At 44.5% G+C, this 17,002-nt stretch overlaps 3 protein-coding genes across 4 annotated transcripts; 2 read left to right on the top strand and 1 right to left on the bottom strand.

Annotated features, from left to right (window-relative positions):
* Positions 1 to 175: 175 nt before the first annotated feature.
* DPAGT1 (dolichyl-phosphate N-acetylglucosaminephosphotransferase 1) lies at positions 176 to 5,265 on the top strand. The gene is made up of 9 exons (XM_042831885.1): positions 176 to 375; positions 451 to 571; positions 656 to 869; positions 1,428 to 1,574; positions 1,717 to 1,801; positions 2,061 to 2,249; positions 2,861 to 2,948; positions 3,307 to 3,462; positions 4,708 to 5,265. Exons 1-9 carry the CDS (start codon positions 221 to 223, stop codon positions 4,771 to 4,773), a joined length of 1,221 nt encoding a protein of 406 aa, XP_042687819.1. The 5' UTR covers positions 176 to 220; the 3' UTR covers positions 4,774 to 5,265.
* A 648-nt stretch (positions 5,266 to 5,913) lies between these two features.
* On the top strand, positions 5,914 to 6,827 carry LOC122167387 (histone H2AX). The gene has a single exon (XM_042831927.1). It carries the CDS (start codon positions 6,015 to 6,017, stop codon positions 6,444 to 6,446), a length of 432 nt encoding a protein of 143 aa, XP_042687861.1. The 5' UTR covers positions 5,914 to 6,014; the 3' UTR covers positions 6,447 to 6,827.
* A 605-nt stretch (positions 6,828 to 7,432) lies between these two features.
* On the bottom strand, positions 7,433 to 16,904 carry HMBS (hydroxymethylbilane synthase). Of its 2 annotated transcripts, none has more exons than XM_042831925.1 (14): positions 16,830 to 16,904; positions 16,703 to 16,756; positions 14,788 to 14,860; positions 14,226 to 14,275; positions 14,059 to 14,114; positions 12,898 to 12,975; positions 12,599 to 12,676; positions 12,026 to 12,101; positions 11,247 to 11,360; positions 10,719 to 10,757; positions 9,418 to 9,537; positions 9,139 to 9,192; positions 8,584 to 8,670; positions 7,433 to 7,757 (listed from the first exon to the last, which is right to left on the bottom strand). In XM_042831925.1, the coding sequence occupies exons 1-14, from the start codon at positions 16,851 to 16,853 to the stop codon at positions 7,584 to 7,586; spliced, it is 1,077 nt and encodes a 358-aa protein (XP_042687859.1). In that variant the 5' UTR covers positions 16,854 to 16,904; the 3' UTR covers positions 7,433 to 7,583. The 2 variants fall into 2 exon arrangements, with proteins under 2 accessions (XP_042687859.1, XP_042687860.1); XM_042831926.1 differs by having other exon boundaries at positions 16,845 to 16,884.
* Positions 16,905 to 17,002: the final 98 nt, after the last annotated feature.

The following is a 17,002-nucleotide window of genomic DNA, read 5'->3' on the forward strand; positions in this document are numbered from 1 at the left end:
CCGCAGGGTATGGGGAGGGAGAAAGGAGGAAGTGATGTACGCGACGGCGAAACAGAGGTAGTGCCGGCCCACTGGCATTGCCAGGGCCAAAGATGGCGCTCCCCTCACGGACTGAGCGGAAAAGGCGCGCGCGTATCCGGTGCATCCTACTCTAGCGCCCGGCCGGCAAGGTGCGCCGAGAGAAGCTCCGTGCCCGTCAGGGCCAGCGCCCGCCGCGGCCATGGTGGCCTGGCCCGCCGCGCCCCTCCTCATCAATCTCGGGGGATCACTGCTAGGTTTCGTGGCCACCCTCACATTAATACCGGCCTTCAAAGACCACTTCTTGGCAGCGCGCCTCGTCGGCGAGGACCTCAACAAGGCTTTCCGGCGGCCCATGTGAGTAGCGGTGCCCGCCGGGCCGGCCCCGGCCCGCAACATCCCAGCTGACCGCTGGCCTCCCCTTCCTTTCAGCCCCGAGGCACAGGGTATGATCAGCGGGGCCGTGTTCCTCATCATCCTCTTCTGCTTCATCCCTGTGCCCTTTCTGCGGTGCTTCATAGAGGAGCAGTGCACGACCTTTCCTCACGACGAGGTAAGGCTTCTTTGTGCCTGGAGTGCAGCAGGCATTAGCAAGGAATCACCATTAGTGACCGGAGCCCTGTTCTCTGTCCTGCAGTTTGTGGAACTTATTGGCTCACTCCTTGCCATCTGCTGCATGATTTTCCTGGGCTTTGCAGATGATGTTTTGAACCTACGCTGGCGTCACAAACTCCTTCTCCCTACCATGGCATCCCTCCCACTACTTATGGTGTACTTCACCAACTTTGGGAACACAACCATTGTGGTGCCTAAGCCTTTCCGGGTGTTACTAGGCATGCACTTGGACTTGGGTAAGCGCTGACTCACTGATGGTCATTAGCAATGAATTGGGGGGCACATCTCAAACTTTAACATAGCAGGTGTCAATCCCTGTGCTGTAGAGGGAACCTGTGGAAGATTTGCTAACTATTAAGTGAGAGGGAACGTCACCAACTAAATATCGTGCTGCTGAGAATAGCCATCCAGATATCCATCAAGAGCTCCAGCATATATGTTTATCTATGCATAGATAAGTAGCGTACCTTTTTTCAGGTTTCTGGCAGTATGAGAGAGTGCCAAAGGCACTTGGACCTCAGGTACCAATCCCAGCATCACTAAATCACAAAAACGAAACACAGCAGTTTGCTGCTGTGTTGCACGTTTGCTGCAGTCACTGTGCTGTACATGTGTACAGGTGGTAACATTTACAGGAAAAGGATCTGTTTGTTAGTAAACTACTAATTTGAGAATGTACTGAGACGCTATATAATGAATTGTCCTATAAAACAGGAAACTAGAATTTCAGGCTGTGATCCTATTTACTGTTTCAAATATGAATGCTAAAGTATTTGCCTCATTCTGACCTGCAGGTATTCTCTACTATGCATACATGGGCATGCTAGCAGTGTTTTGTACTAATGCCATCAACATTCTCGCTGGAATCAATGGGATTGAAGCAGGGCAGTCTCTGGTGATTGCTGCTTCCATTATTGCATTCAACCTTGTAGAGTTAAACGGTAAGGTAATGCGTGGGAGTGCACAAAGCAAAGGGAAATAGAAACTTCAATTTCAGTAGTCAGTGTAGTTGAAAATAACCTAGTCCTGTCTTATCAGAACCTCATTTCTTTTTTCTTTTTTTTTTTTTTTTTTTTCCTGTAGGGGATTATCAGGATGATCACATTTTCTCTCTCTACTTTATGATTCCATTTTTTTTTACAACGCTGGGGCTGTTTTACCACAACTGGTAAGAGGATGGGCATTCAGCATTTCTTTGGAAGCATATTCTTTTTCCCTTTACAAACAAAAACATTTATCAACGAGTAAGCGATATACTGGAGTACGGACAGGCTTCTTGCTAGAACTAAGAACACAAAGCAGCAATCCACTGGTATCTTTTATGCACCAACCTTGCCATTAGGGAATGCCTTCAGGTGGTTATGAAGTCATTATATTGGCAACACTGATTATGACAGACCTTTTCTCCTTTGCCTTGTGGATTGCAGGTATCCATCCCAAGTGTTTGTTGGGGACACCTTCTGTTACTTTGCTGGCATGACCTTTGCTGTGGTGGGGATCCTGGGCCACTTCAGCAAAACAATGCTCCTTTTTTTCATCCCACAAGTGCTTAACTTCCTCTACTCATTGCCTCAACTCTTCCACATTATTCCTTGTCCCCGCCACCGACTGCCAAGGTAATGTACCTGAGTGACCTATAACGGTACCAGTTTATGCCCTTTGTCTCCACTACCAGCTGAGAAACAATAACATACGTTGGTTGGTGCTCTTTTTAATACCTATCAAAGTAGGTTGGATAGTTGGCCAGTCATGCTGTTTATGGTTGAGTCAATCAGCACAAGTTTGTCGAAGAAATTTACTAGGAAAGACTACTATTTAACACTCATACTCTTTAGAGTATGATTATTCTCAGCTGCAAGACTGAGATAAATAGATACAGGCTGTTCCTACTGCTGTTGCACTAGGATTTGTTAAGATCTTACTGTAGCAAGCATTTTGCAGCACCATGTATTGTCACTGATTGTCATCACGTCTACATATATTCAGTTCTTCTAACCTTGCAGCTTTATGCATGTGTTAGGTCAAAGCGGGGAGGAATATTTTATTGACTGCCCAAATCTGAGGGACCAAGGTATGAGCAGCTGCTGCTATACAATATTGGAATATTTTTGCTTTTTTCCACCAGTATATTTCTTTCTCAGCAACTTGGCTTGAGATATAAATCTACTTATGTAGGGATCACGGTCTCCTTGCTCTGTCCAGACTAAGACTTCAACATTCCTTTTAGGCTCAATCCTACAACAGGGAAGTTGGAGATGAGCTACTCCAAATTCAAAACTAAGAGCCTCTCAACCCTGGGAACATACATTCTGAAGGTAATAGCAGGAAAAGATTGAAAAAAAAAAACAGGCATGTTTTGAGGAAGGAATCAAACGCATGAGCAGCAGGATGGGAGGGAAGGCAGAACTTCTGGGCTCAGTGGTTATTTCTTGGCTCAAATCAAGAACACATTCTACTTAGCTCAGTCACTGTCTCTTGCAGTCAATGCATTAACTACATTAATAATTGCTCTTTTAAAATAAGCACACACAGCAGTTGTTCCAAGACCATCATAAGCCTATCCTGTCTCTTAAGTAAGAACACAAGCCAAACTACTGGGATACAGCAAAATGGATCTAGCAGGAAGCACTAAACATACCTGATAAAATAGCACGCAATATTTTTTTTCCCTAGGTAGTAAAGATCTTGCACATAGTAGATGTGAGGAGTGGAATGGATGAAGATGGTGAATACTCCGAGTGCAATAATATGACGCTAATTAACTTTGTTATAAAGCTGATCGGACCCATCCATGAACGAAATCTCACTCTCCTGTTGCTACTCATTCAGGTCAGACAAATGTTCCTGCTAGCAGAGAAATGTATTCTGTGATAGAAGCAGATCCAGATTTGTCTCAAGAATATCAAGGGGAGAGGGGGACTGGAAGCGTCACGCTTTTTATACAAAATGCAATTAAAGTTGTGCAACTCGAGAATCTGAGCTTTACACAGCTACAGGAAGAAGCTGTCCTTCCTCTCAGTCCCCAGCATCATTCACTAAGAGCTATTAAATTTCAAGTCCCTAGATTAGCTCGAGAAGCTCCTCAGAGCACGAGTTGCTGGATGCTAGAAGAACCGTAGAAAAAACAGCACTATGTTCTTGCCTTGTCACTCTAACTCAATACAGCCTTTTATCACAGTTCTGTTTTTCAATCATACCAAATAACACTAGTACGAGTGTTATCTCCAGCTGGTGCCCTTACATAAATGTGGCATGAACTCAGTGGTAGCTGGAGTCTGAGCATGGTGTGGGAGCATTTTGAAGCAACTTAGAATGCAAGGAGAACACGCCTTGCAGATACTGCTGCTACTTTTATTCAACACGTGAACTCTCTTACCTGTTACAGCAGACATTCTGTTTCAGAAAAGACATTGCTTAATTGAGTGCAATTCCTTTCAATGTCAGCTCAAAGGGAAGAGTTTCTCCTTAGGAAAGAGAAAACACCACTTAAATTCCTATTCCAGCAGAAGACTTCCAACAAAGAGAACAAGGCTTAGGCCAAACACATCGGGCAGGAGGGAATGGGAAGTGCATACAGCATGATTTTGAGTGAGGTCACGGCAGGGAAGTCTTTGCTATGAAAGGATAACAAATTGTAGCTTGACTAGTTGTTTTTCATTACAGGCCATAGAGTTTACATTATAATTTGGGTGTCTTAAGAAGTGATTTTGCCATCTTTTTGCGTTTGTTCTCACAAGATAAACTTGCATAAACAGGCACAAAATCCCTCACAGATAGGTACAATTTTGATTGAAAGACCAAGAACTTTGGCTAAATTTATGCTTTTCATTTCTTCTACACCTAAAAATTTTACTTTAAGTCTGTTTATGATATAGCACTGTGTTTTAAAGCACATCAAATCTCCATGCGAAAGAAGAACCTGCTAGCCAGTGAATTGACTGATGTTGTAAGGTTTCAGCTTCAGGTTGATTGGTTTTTTTTTTGTTTGTTTGTTTTATGTATTTTTGTTTTTTGTTTGTTTGTTTTTGTTTGTTTTTTGTTTTTTTTTGTGTGTGTGTCTGTTTTTAAATTTAGGTCCTGGGCAGCGTGATTGCATTTTCAATCCGGTACCAGCTTGTGCGCTTATTTTATGATGTCTGACTGAACTGCCAGGAGCTGCACCTTCCAGTGAACCTTATTCAATTGCTGACCAAAACAATTCAATCTTATTCTGATCCTCTGAGAACTCCAAGCCACCTTTCAGAATGCAAGAAACTACTCCAAGCCAGCCTAGAATCACAATTCTCTTTTTGTAGACAGAGCTCTTCCGTCTAATTCTGCTGACAGAAGACAGTCAACACTACTTGGACATCCTTGCTACTGAGAATACCTTTCAGAGGGGAAATAAGCAACACAAATCTTTACACAGAGTGTTTAGGGAAAGCAGGAGAAATGACATTGAAGTTTAAGAAACTTGTCGCTGTTCCTTGAGAGAAGAAATAAGAACTGCAATTTCTGTGAGACTCTACAGCATAACAGATGAACCAGAATGCCTTCTTGGCTAATTCAGGTTTATCTATAGAATAATACATTATAAATCATACCCACAACTCAGAGCATTCTGAGAATAAAATAACATGAAATACCCTTTCATCTTCAGCTCTCTGTCCTGAGAATGTTGACGTGCAGTGAAACAAGGTTCCACAGTACAGTGCTGTGCTCTGCTGCCCTGCTCAATGCCAGAAATTTCTGCAGCAGATCCTACGAGCTTTTTTTTCCCTGAGTGTCTAGCATTTGTGCTCTTCACAGATCAGAGCACCTCTGGGACCGGTTAGCAGAGTACAGATCACAGCATCTTTTTGTACAAAGTATCGATAAGAACCACTTAGATTTGCCGGTTATGATTTTCTTTATCCGAATTCTTATTTAGATAGCGTTATCCGACACCATAGAATCGCCACCTGAAAGCGTAGCTCCAGACATCCATCCGAGGCGCCGCTGCTGAGCCCAGCCACGCCCCCTGCCAGCACACTGCCGAGCTCCGCCGGCGAGTCGGACCGCGGGGCCCGGCCGGCGCCGCACTGCCCCATCTTACCGTACCCGGCTGCGAGCGCCAACGGCTACCGCGTGGTACGAATTTGGCGCCTTGTCTTCTGATTGGTCTGTCGCCGTCGCCATTAGATAGGAGGTAAGCGCTAAGGAGTGGGGGCGGGCGCAAAGGCGGCCAGTCAGAGAGGAGGTTCACGCGACAGAGCACCAATAGCGAGGCGGCCTTGTGCTGTCCAATGAGCGGGGCCCTACTGTGCGGGAGGTTATAAAAAGACGGGTGGAGGCGTCCTCCCTTCGTCCCGCCGCAGAGCTGCTGAGAGTTCGGGGTGGTGCTCGGTCCGCTGCGAGACGCCATGTCTGGCCGAGGCAAAAGTGGCGGTAAGGCCCGAGCGAAGGCCAAATCTCGTTCTTCTCGGGCCGGGCTGCAGTTCCCCGTCGGGCGTGTTCACCGGCTGCTACGGCGCGGACATTACGCGGAGCGGGTGGGCGCTGGCGCACCCGTTTATCTGGCGGCCGTGCTGGAGTACCTGACGGCCGAGATTCTAGAGCTGGCGGGCAACGCAGCCCGCGACAACAAGAAGACGCGCATCATCCCCCGCCACCTGCAGCTGGCGGTGCGCAACGACGAGGAGCTCAACAAGCTGCTGGGCGGTGTCACCATCGCGCAGGGCGGCGTCCTGCCCAACATCCAGGCCGTGCTGCTGCCCAAGAAGACGGGTGGGAGCGCTGCGAGCCCTGCCAAGGCCGGCAAGAAAGGCAGCGGGCAGCAGTCGCAGGAGTACTAGGCCGGGCTCCTTCCCTTCCTCCCCCCTCCTCCCCCCAAGCACCACACAAAGGCCCTTTTCAGGGCCACTCCAATGCTCACTGGGAGAGCTGCGATCCGCGGGAGGGGAGAGGCGGGGGCTGCATCCAAATACCGGCGCAGGGCCCAAGGCACTGCAGCTCCACGCCCGGAGGCCAACTACGAGGAGCAAGCGCTAGGCCGCGCTGCGGAGCAGGCAGGAAGCACCAGCAGCCGGCATTGGCTGCTCGAGTTCAGTTACAGAAACTGTAAATAGGTGACGTTCTTTGAACAGACTTACTCTTGGGTGCTTATAATGTGACTGTTTCTCTGCTGTTAAATTCAGCAGATGTTGCACAGAAAATAAACAATGCTTCATCTCCAAACTGGAACCCTATAAATAGGTTATTTTGATGTTTCCTTAAGGCACTGCAACATGATAGTGCAAAACGACAGTTCAGCCGTGAACAGGGAAATAGCTCACAGCCTAGAGGGAAAGGCAAGTTTCTTACTCTGCAAGTCAAAGGTTACCAGTTATTGTATATCAATGCATATCCTCATACTACATCTACATGGGATAAGTTGGCTAAGCAGCTACCTATTAGTTCACTATGAAAAAGTGACAAAGTTGTATTTAATAACTTAAAGCAACTCTGTAGCCAAAACTTATGAATATAGCATCTGTGGTAAATTCCCCATGAGGAATTCATTGGGAACCTAATGCTAGTCTCCTTCATTTCTGAAAATCACAGGCCCGAATAATCCGCAATTTCCCAAGTTCAGTGACTACAGAAAATACTTCTTATTGTCAGCACAGCACAGTACTGCAGTAACACCACTGTTTGGTCTGACTATCATCTGTATTTGATGCTTTGCTACTAAACACAATAGGAGAACAATTACTACTACATCTGTCCTAACAATAAAAACTTACTTAAGTTTCAGAGAGATTTTGCAACTTAGGTAAACTTCAATAAACATAACTCCAAGTTAGTTAGGTATTTCAAGTATTTTATGCCCAAATGTCAGACAAGGCTGGTGCAAATCTTAAAAACAAAAACCCCCTTCCTCCAACAGCTGATTGAGTAGCTGTGAAGCCTACAGCAAGAATTGTAACAATCTTGCTGCTCTCACTGGGGGCCTAGCAGGCATCGTTCAGCTGTCTTGCCACGTGAAGGATGTGCTTAGCTCCCTTGCTCAGAAGTAAACTAGCTAGTTCAATACCAAGATTCTCTGCAGCTTCTTGGGCCTGACCAGGAACATTTTTGGCTGTGATGCCAACATGCTGCACATCATCATTCGGTCCATCTTCATTCTGCAAGAATAAACACATCAGTGTAAGGCTGTGGGAAGGAGTGGGTAATAAGTCTGCATGAAACTAGATATCACAGAATTGAACTCCCCTGAAAGCAGGTTCTTCCCTAGAGCAGATTGAACAGGAAACCATCCAGACAGGTTTCAAATAACTCCAGCAAAGGAGACTCCCCCCCCACCTCTCTGGGCAACCTGTTTGTCACCCTTCTTCCTCATATCTGTAAGAAACTTTGGGTGTACTAGTTTGTGCCCACTGTCCCTTGTCCTACCACCATGCGCCACCAAAAACAAACAAAAAAAAAGCCTGGCCTCATCTGCTTGCTTGACTTTCATCCTTTAGGTATTAATAAGCATTGCTAAGACCCCTCCCAGCCTTTCTTCTCCAGGCTAAACAGCCCCAGGTCTCCAAGTCTTTCCTCATAATGGAAATGCTCTAGGCCTCTATCATCTTTGCAACCCTCCACTGGTCTTGTTCCAGCAGTTCACTATGTCTTCTGATTTGAGAAGCCCAGAACTAGACTGTTCCACATGTGGCCCCTGCAGTGCAGAAGGTATGAGAACCTCCCCTGCCGGCCACGCTCTCTGTAACACACCCCAAGATACCACTGGCCTTCCTTGGCTTCAAGGGCACACTGCTGGCTCACTGAAAAATATCCACCTAGAATCTGTGGTCTGAATAGCCTTTAGAACTGTATGCTGTGGACTCTCAGAACAATTAGCAGAACAAGGGAAAAACACCTGAAACTGAAGAACCTTTTGATCTCAAAACATCTGGTTTTATCATTCAGCTATAGGTTTGAATTTTGAGTCCAACATGCATTGCATACCTGTTGTGGATAATTAACGCTGGTCTGCATTGTTTCCTTCAGGCTATCAGATCCATCCAAACTGTAGACTGCACCTGTCAAATACAACTTGGAAAGACAGAAAGAGTTTACCACAAAACCAACCTAGACAGCAACACTTCTGCAGTCAGTCTAATCAGACTGCCAGTCTGATACAACTGTAATGCAAATAATCCTCGTTAGGGAAGATGCATCTTCCCAAGAAAGAAACCGAATACTTTCTAGCTTTCTACATACTTAATTCATAATCTGTTGTATAAATGCACTGATTTTACCAAGTCAAAAGGCAGACTTTGAGATCTCAGGGCAACACTTTGAAATGAGAGGATGAAAAAAATCTAATTATCACAGTAAGGGTGTTTTCTAGGACTCAGCTTCTGTAACCAGAACTGCTTTCTCATACTCCTGATTTGGACAATAACCCTTATCTGCCCTACTCAGCTGTGAAGACATCTGCTGAGCTGAACCTCAGAGAACATGCACACACTGGAACAGTTTTTCATAAATAATCCCATATACATACAAAATATTCCTCACCTGGCCATCTTTCAGCATGGTGTTAACTGCAACGGGGACACTACAGCCACCCTCCTGAAAACAGAATGACGTTGCTATTGAGTTTCCTCCCGGTGCATTCAAAGCAGAGGTTTCTGAAAAGTATATGCTGCACACAGTTCCGCCTATTTCTGTTCAGGCACTTCCCAGTTCACAAGTTCTCCCTACTTAGCAGGTGTAACAGTCTTCCCACACCACGCCATCCGTTGCACAGAGCAGTATTTGTTACTGTAAGCAGAAGGGCAAGGATAACACACGTACCAAATGTTTCATGAAAGCCCTCTCTGCAATGCAGCATAATACAGTTTCTCCATCATGCAGGACAGATACCATATTCAGCGTTTCTTGGTCTTTGGCTCGAACCTCCACCGCTAAAGCCCCCTGTAAGACAACAGTAATAACAGAACTCCTCAACTTAAGTGTCTGTATGCACTCAGCATTGGTCACGAAACACAACTCAGAAGTCTGGATGCATTTCACTCAGGGAGCAGTATTTAAGTACAGAGATTTTACAGAAATTATTCAAGAAACAATCAACTGGTTGCAAGACATCTTGAAGCAACTGCTGTAAAGGGAAACTCAGGACTTAGACAAGTACTGAAGATCATACAGTCACCTGACATCTTTTCCTTAGCTCAACTTCAGACCATATCCCTCTTCTGACTACATATATGCAAACACCTGCTCTGCTGTCACAACAGCATAAGAAAGTTGGATAAACGTGAGTTCTGCAACCTTGTCTGAAGATAACAGCAATCACAAACCAATTCTTTCCCAAATGGAAAACAAGACAAGAAAAAAAAAGTATAGTACATGACAAAGACAAGAAACACTATTTCTGGCTCATTTTTCACTTTCATCTGGCTGACTACCTTCAGTACTGTCATGGGATAACTTCAAAGCCGTCACTGTTTACGGTTTCTAACCTGTAAGTAACAGCAACAGCTACAGCTGTTGATCAACCAGGAATTCATCCAGATTGGGAAACAACTGCATTACATTACAATAATGATTGCACTACAAAATGCACATCCAGTTCAGGTTTCACAAATTTGATACCAACTATGCAACACTGTGTATAAGTTCAGCTACATGACCAGCACGGGCTGGAACAATTTGCCTAGAAACAAGAACGCTAACAACATGCCCCAAGGCAGGCATTTCAGCTCCGCACAGCCAGTGAGTCAGGACACTGCATGGAAGGGAGTGCCACAGAACCGACACTGCAGCGGCTTTGTACGGATAGCCCAGCATAGCACAAGAATAGCCCTGCCTCATACTTGCAGAGTTGTCCCAGGGTAGCTGCACCACACATTACCTTACCGTTTACTATTTCTGTGGCTGATAGAAATCAAACCCCACTACACAGACTCACGGAGCTGACTTAATGTTCTTCACACGCTGAACAAGGAGAGTAAGAGGCTGCAACAGAGATCACTGTAATTCTTCTTTGGCAATAAATACATCAGAAGTACTTGGTTGCCACAGTTAACCACCTGACATCACACTGCTGCTGGCTTTCCATATGCAGTCAGGCTTGAAGTACAAAAATGGTAACGTACCTGTCCCACAGCATACAGACAATCTTCAGGGCTCAGGAGCTGGAAAAAAGTAAAAACAGAGTTAAGTCATGTTGCACTTCTTAGAATATACAAAGGAAGAACTGAACTCCATGCATACTTCTAACACCACATTTGTGCCCAAGGGAAATATCACCTCCCCCTTCCCATGCCTCAGCATTTCCATCTCAAAAAGTAGGATAAGGTACTATTCCTCACATTGACAGTAATATTTTATTCATTAGTTAATCAGAAAAAATCTTACACATGCACTGTTTCACTGCACACATGAAATGCTATGATGTTACCATATTACAAACTGTTCCTGTAACACGAAAAGTACTGCATTTTGTAACTGTATACAAAAAGAAACGAGCAAAATTAAACCCTTCCTAAAGCAAATAACATCAAGCTAACACGGCAATGGATTCAGCAGATTGCATGTGCACCTCTGATGGGACAATCACAAGGTCTGAAAATCAAGCAGGCAATAGCCTAGAAGAGAATGGGATTTTTTACTTTGACACTCACCTGACCAATGCGATTCTCCCAGCCCATTCTCTTCAATCCAGCAGCAGCCAGGATTATAGCACTGAAGTCTTCCTTCTCATCTAGCTTCTTCAAGCGGGTGTTTAAATTTCCTCTCTGTACAAGTGGTTAAGCAAGTAGAGAAACAGTATGCAGAGTCATACAATCACTTAGCATTCACTCGACTGTTTAAAGCCTCCAAATAAGAATCAGTCAAGGTATCATTCTGAAAGAAGTGCTAAATATGGACAATTGTTTCTTTGTTTCTGCTGATTAATATTTCATAACAATCCAAGCATGCTCTCTGAAAAGATACAAATGATGCACTTAAATGGCACATACCTGACATCAAATAATTCTGCAGATCAATGAACTGGGTTACTGGGACTGAGGTAATGTGTTTTACCCCCACTTCAGTGGCGCATATCTAAACTAGCAGCCCAAAACACATTATAGATGTCATGGACTGATCAGCATTTGGCTGCCACTGTGACAAACTTAAGATAGACCTCCACTAAGCAGCCTTCAGAACATCGCTAAATATGAAATGCACCAGCATTTTGAATCTCAGCTAGATTAAAGCTAGGCCCTTTCTTTATAGAATCATGAGAAAACAACAGGACAAAATGCACTACAGAATGGGTTACAGAAGGCAGCCTTTGAGGAAGTGTGTTCCTGAAGATCAGGTACTGTATATCACCCTTGATTCTGGACTTTGTGTCAACTTCCATAATCCTTTCCGCAACTTTGTCCAGATTCAACATTTTGAAGCAAAAGGATACAATATCCCTGAATTCAAGCTGAGGGAACTTCTTTTTGAGCTGGGCTGCTCGCCGAAGTGAACTAGTTCCAATAACACTGTTTGGAAAAATTAAATCAATGAAATTTAGCATAAAACAGTACTTAGCTCCACCTGAATATACACCAGAAAATACCACAGAAAATATGTGCCCAAAAAAGCAACAAAGAAATCTGACTTGGCTGAGTGAGAACAAGAGAACAGACATGCAAGTTAGGATTCTGCTCTGGACGCACTGTCTGCACTGCATGCATCCTCCTGTAATGAGCACTACACAAAGGACCTCATATCCACTCTGGAGACTGAAGCAAGGTGGGGTCTCACTTGCATCTCAAGGGTGCACTACATCTCAAAGTTGGCTAAAGACATTCAAAGTCAATTAACAACATTCTCATTAGCATAGCTCTTTTCAGCACATAGGTTCAGAAGCTAACTGAAGGCAGTGCAAAAACCACTGCAGGATAAGGAAAGCTCACTGATTCATCACTGGGAAATATGAACAAACTCCTCCTTTCTATATTTTACACTTTACTGACTTCCCCTTCTCCCTACTCACCTCTTTTCAGGAAGAAGACTGAGCGTTTTCCCACAGTTTTTGGGGTGAAAGACAACAGCATCAAGTGGGTTCTCTCTTCTGGGGAAAAAAAAAAAAAAAAAGCAAGAGCAGAATGGCAGACACCATTTAACAGAAGGCCATTAAGATTAACAGTTCTGGTGCTGCTCCCTAAAGGAACCATCATCTAGCTCCAAAAGGCTTCTCCTTTTTTAACAGCAAGGATTTCCAACAAACCTGCCGTTATCCACACTGCAAAATGTTAAGTCCCTCAGACAGTCAGGCTTTGTACGCATACTTACTTGCAAATAGCACCAATGGTAAAGCCAGGAGGAAGAGAAGTTGGCAGGTCCTTCAAGGAGTGAACTACCAGGTCAACTCTATGAATTAGAGAACAGTAATCACAACACTAAACAGATGTTGGGTCATGCAGTGCCAGAGACCCACAGTTAACAACAGGAAAGTGTAGATCCAATTCTTGGGATTAGTTCAGAAAAGAGAAAGAATGCTCAGAACTCTTTAGCCAGAATTATACTATACAGAAATATACAGAAGTACACAGAATAGTACTACTAGACTTACATTAGCAATTCTGAAGAGCCATTTTACTTTTCTCTGCCTTTCCTAATCTGGAAAACTGAGATAATGCCTTCCTCCCAGTAGCAGTACAAGATACACTACAACCAGACTGAATTAGCGTAAGATACTAAAAACATTGACACAGAGACTCCCTTGAACCAGTATGCAACCAGTATGTTGACTGGTTTCATGGTTCAGTGTGAAAATAATAACTGGCAAAGCAAACACCATCTACTTCACTATAAGGGCAGCAACTAGTAAATGATTGAGCCTCCGGTATTTTTTTTTCCACTGACTTTACTGGAAAATGCATTATCAAATGCGTACGCTACAGATCCAGAAAGTATCTTTGCTTTTAAACTTACTTTTATCAAGCCATAAGCACAACAGCCCTACTCAGGATATCTAAGAAAAAAACACCAACCCTATATATTTGACTTTTCTGTAGGAAGAAATTACTCCAGAAAGCAGCACAACTTGCTCATATACAATTTACTGGAATATTTAGCATATAGCACACTAACAAGCAGTAAGTATGTTACGCAGTATGCAAACCACAGAATACTGAAATACAGTAGCAAAGTAGTAAAATAAAGAACACGTTTGCAAGCATGAATTAGATTACACATGCTCTGATGCACAAGTAACGTACAAATCGGAGAATATAAAAAAAAAAAATAGGGCAGACAGTCAGAACACCATTATTCCAAAACATGGCCCAAATCCAGGATAGGGAGTTAAAAAAACAAACAAACAAAAAACCACGCATGTTGTATCAGAGAATTTCTTCCTTAATCAGAAAGAAGGAAACCAGATCACACTTATAGCATATAAAAAATAAATAATAAAAAAATGCCAGACAAGTAATAAAACTGAGCTCTTACTCATTTCTTTCAAGTGCATTTTCCAGCTCTTTGGTAAAGAGGCTCTTCTCCCCAATCTACATGTAAATGAAGAAAAATGAATCACAGAAGAAAACCCGCATCAAATACAATTACTTTTTTGAGTACTATATTTTTTAATTCATTCCCACCTGAAATAAATCCTTTACCTTAGACAGTGCTGTATCTAAGATCTTGTCTCCAGTTGTAGACATGGCAACTGCTCAGAGAACACAAAGCCATGGGCATCATCAGAACACATTGACTGGTGGTATCTACTTAATAGTAACAAGCAATACACACTACCACGCTGCAAACACAGACTTGAGACAGATTCAAGAGCAGCTCACTTCTAAGAATATGTTGCAAGTGAAATAGAGATTTCTTTCATAACTCAAAAACACAAAAGGAGAAAGAGGACAGGTTTTCGGAACAGCCAACTCTAAAGACATTGCCCAGATTCTCAAATAGAGCAATGTAACACCATATGCATGACAGATACAGGCCCTAATCAACAGGAGCTTGTGTAATCAATCCTTCTCCATTGGAAAACACCAGCAGCAGTTGCTCAGCTATACAACCTAACAGAATTCAGACTGCTCTCTCAGATAACATGTGGCCAATTCACCTGCTCTTGACAATACCCTATTCACACATAGATAACTGCCTGGCTCCTGTTGCCACCCGACATCAGAGCAGCAACTGGAGGGGAAAAAACAAAACACCACTTACCAATCTCAAAGCAGAGATCAGGATAAAAGTCACGGAGCATCTCAACCACACTGTCAGTCTGAATCCGGGCTAGCTGCAATGAACACGAAAACAAAGCACTACGCAAAAAGCCTAAGCTACACAGCAGCTAGAGAGGACTTTGTCACTCTTTGATAGTCGTGCAGGCACGACCACTATGTTCTCTAAGCTATAAGCATTAGAGGGAAGCAGCTCCAAATACAATAGCTCACGTATACAAATCCTTTGAGTCTGTAAGGTGACCAGAACATTTCATAGAACTTCTTTAAACCTAAGCAACAAAATAACCTCTCCCCATATCCAGCACTGTTGTGATCCAAGCATAACAAGTCAAAACAAAAACAATGTATTGAGTTAGGAAGTACAGCTGAAGCAAAAATGTGTTAGGATTCACACGCACTGCTTCCAGCTGCCCTAAAATCACTAGCTGTCCCCTAGGCAGAAGTTTCATTTCTCAGAGGCAATGTTATACGTACACAGCGTTTACCTAAGTGTACCTAACTAACCTCAAGGCGTTTCTCCTCTATAGAATGTCACTGCTGAAAGACAGGTGTTTATTGGGAAGCAAACAGAAAGGTAAGAAAAGCCTGTCATTCACTGAAGAAAGAAAAAGTCCTATAACAGAAAGTAACTCCTGCTTTTTCTCAAGCCATTAGTTTTGTCGACATTGCATGCTGGGTTGTTTTTTTGTTTTGTTTTTTTTTTTGTTTTTTTGTTTTTTTTTTTTTTTTTTTTTTTTTTTTTGTTTGTTTGTTTGGTTGGTTTTGTGGTTTTTTTTTTTTGTTTTGTTTTGGTTTGGTTTTTGTTTTGAAGTCAGTATGATTTTTTTGGAGTCAGTATGATTTTGCCTCTAAAAGTCCTACAGATACTGGCAAATATGAATTATTTAGCCTTGATAGGATCAAAATGCTATTCAGAAATTCTACAGACAAAGAAGTACCAGCTAAGGTCTGCACAAACAGCAAGCACCAGATCTTAAGGCAGTAAAGAAAAAAAAAAAAACAAGGCGGAGGCAAGCAAAATAAAAACAGAAGAATCAAGCAAGCACCTCTAACTACAGCGTTTCAGCTTCTTTCCTGGTAACGAGCTACATAGCCCGGAGCAATTAACTTTGTTCTCAAGACTCTAGTTTCCTTACATACAAAATGAGCATAGCTTGTGGCTTCCCATTGCAACCTCAGGTTAGAAAAAGTAGTAGCATGCGTGAGCCTATGATCTGTACTCTGAAGTCCACATGTAATGCTTTCTCTCCCTCCTTGAAGTACCGAATCTTTCTTAGACCTCGCTACCAGAACGAACAAGTTTATCGCAGAACAAAGGCCTGAAGGACGGTTATCTTCTGCGAGTCAGCTCCTCCCTTGCTGCAGCAGGATGGCAAGAGATACCCACTGTATCTCCGGACAAATTCTTTCCCCGGCCTTTGGGAGGGCTGGAGTGTTTGGGGCGGGTCCCGCCTCACCTCTCCGCAAGAGCCGCGCCTGCCTCGCAATTCAATAAACAGAAAGATACCCGTTATCGTCGAAGGTGCCACGTTAACTCCGCAAATCGCATGAAAGAAGCGCTAATGAGAGCAAACGGCCCCACCGAGAAAAGCGTTCACAAGTTTTTTCTCGAGCTCTCAACAAACAATCCAGAACGGCTGAGCCCTCCCAGCAGCCGCTACGAGTGCAGAGCTCCGAGGGAGCTCTGCTCTTCCCTGCAGACCTCGAGCAGGGGAGCAGCAGCACCTCCCGAGTCTCGACTCGGGCTCGCCTCCCTGGAGAGCACGGACGCTGCTCTCGCTTGCTTTTCGAGCACGAAAGCTGCCGGGACCCGGAGAAACGAAAGCATCCGCTTTCATGCACAGCTGTCCAGGGCTACCTCGGGCTCCCCGCACCCCCAACTCGCCACCGCCTACCTGGCTCCGGCGGGTACCCACGCGGATCGCCCTGTTGCCAATACCGTTCTCGCCCTGCAGCAACAATGCACTGTTAGCGGCCCCGCAGCTGGCCGCGCACCTTCCCTCCCGCCGGGCCCCGACTCACCGCAGCCGGGCGTACCTCCGCCATGGCGCCGCTCCGCCTTCAGCTCTTCCCGGGGCACCCCATGGCCCGGCCCCGCCCCGCCCCTCCGACGCGTCACTTCCGTCGGGGCCGTCCGTGTGACGGAGCCCCAGCCCCGCCTTTCCGCGACGCCCGCCGTCGACCGCGCTGCACTT

The sequence above is a fragment of the Centrocercus urophasianus genome, unplaced genomic scaffold (genome assembly GCF_019232065.1).
Source record: "Centrocercus urophasianus isolate 14NV4802_14NV808 unplaced genomic scaffold, USGS_Curo_1.0 seq_37, whole genome shotgun sequence".
NCBI lineage: Eukaryota > Metazoa > Chordata > Aves > Galliformes > Phasianidae > Centrocercus > Centrocercus urophasianus.

Coding starts and splice junctions, on each gene's coding strand:
- DPAGT1 (XM_042831885.1), top strand. CDS start 221: ATGGTGGCCTGGCCCGCCGCGCCCCTCCTCATCAATCTCGGGGGATCA. Junction 1,575..1,716: donor CAACCTTGTAGAGTTAAACG/GTAAGGTAATGC, acceptor TTTTTCCTGTAG/GGGATTATCAGGATGATCAC. Junction 2,949..3,306: donor TGGGAACATACATTCTGAAG/GTAATAGCAGGA, acceptor TTTTTTCCCTAG/GTAGTAAAGATCTTGCACAT.
- LOC122167387 (XM_042831927.1), top strand. CDS start 6,015: ATGTCTGGCCGAGGCAAAAGTGGCGGTAAGGCCCGAGCGAAGGCCAAA.
- HMBS (XM_042831925.1), bottom strand. CDS start 16,853: ATGGCGGAGGTACGCCCGGCTGCG. Junction 14,276..14,787: donor TGATCTCTGCTTTGAGATTG/GTAAGTGGTGTT, acceptor TTCTCTGAGCAG/TTGCCATGTCTACAACTGGA. Junction 11,361..12,025: donor AGCTTGAATTCAGGGATATT/GTATCCTTTTGC, acceptor CCACTTGTACAG/AGAGGAAATTTAAACACCCG.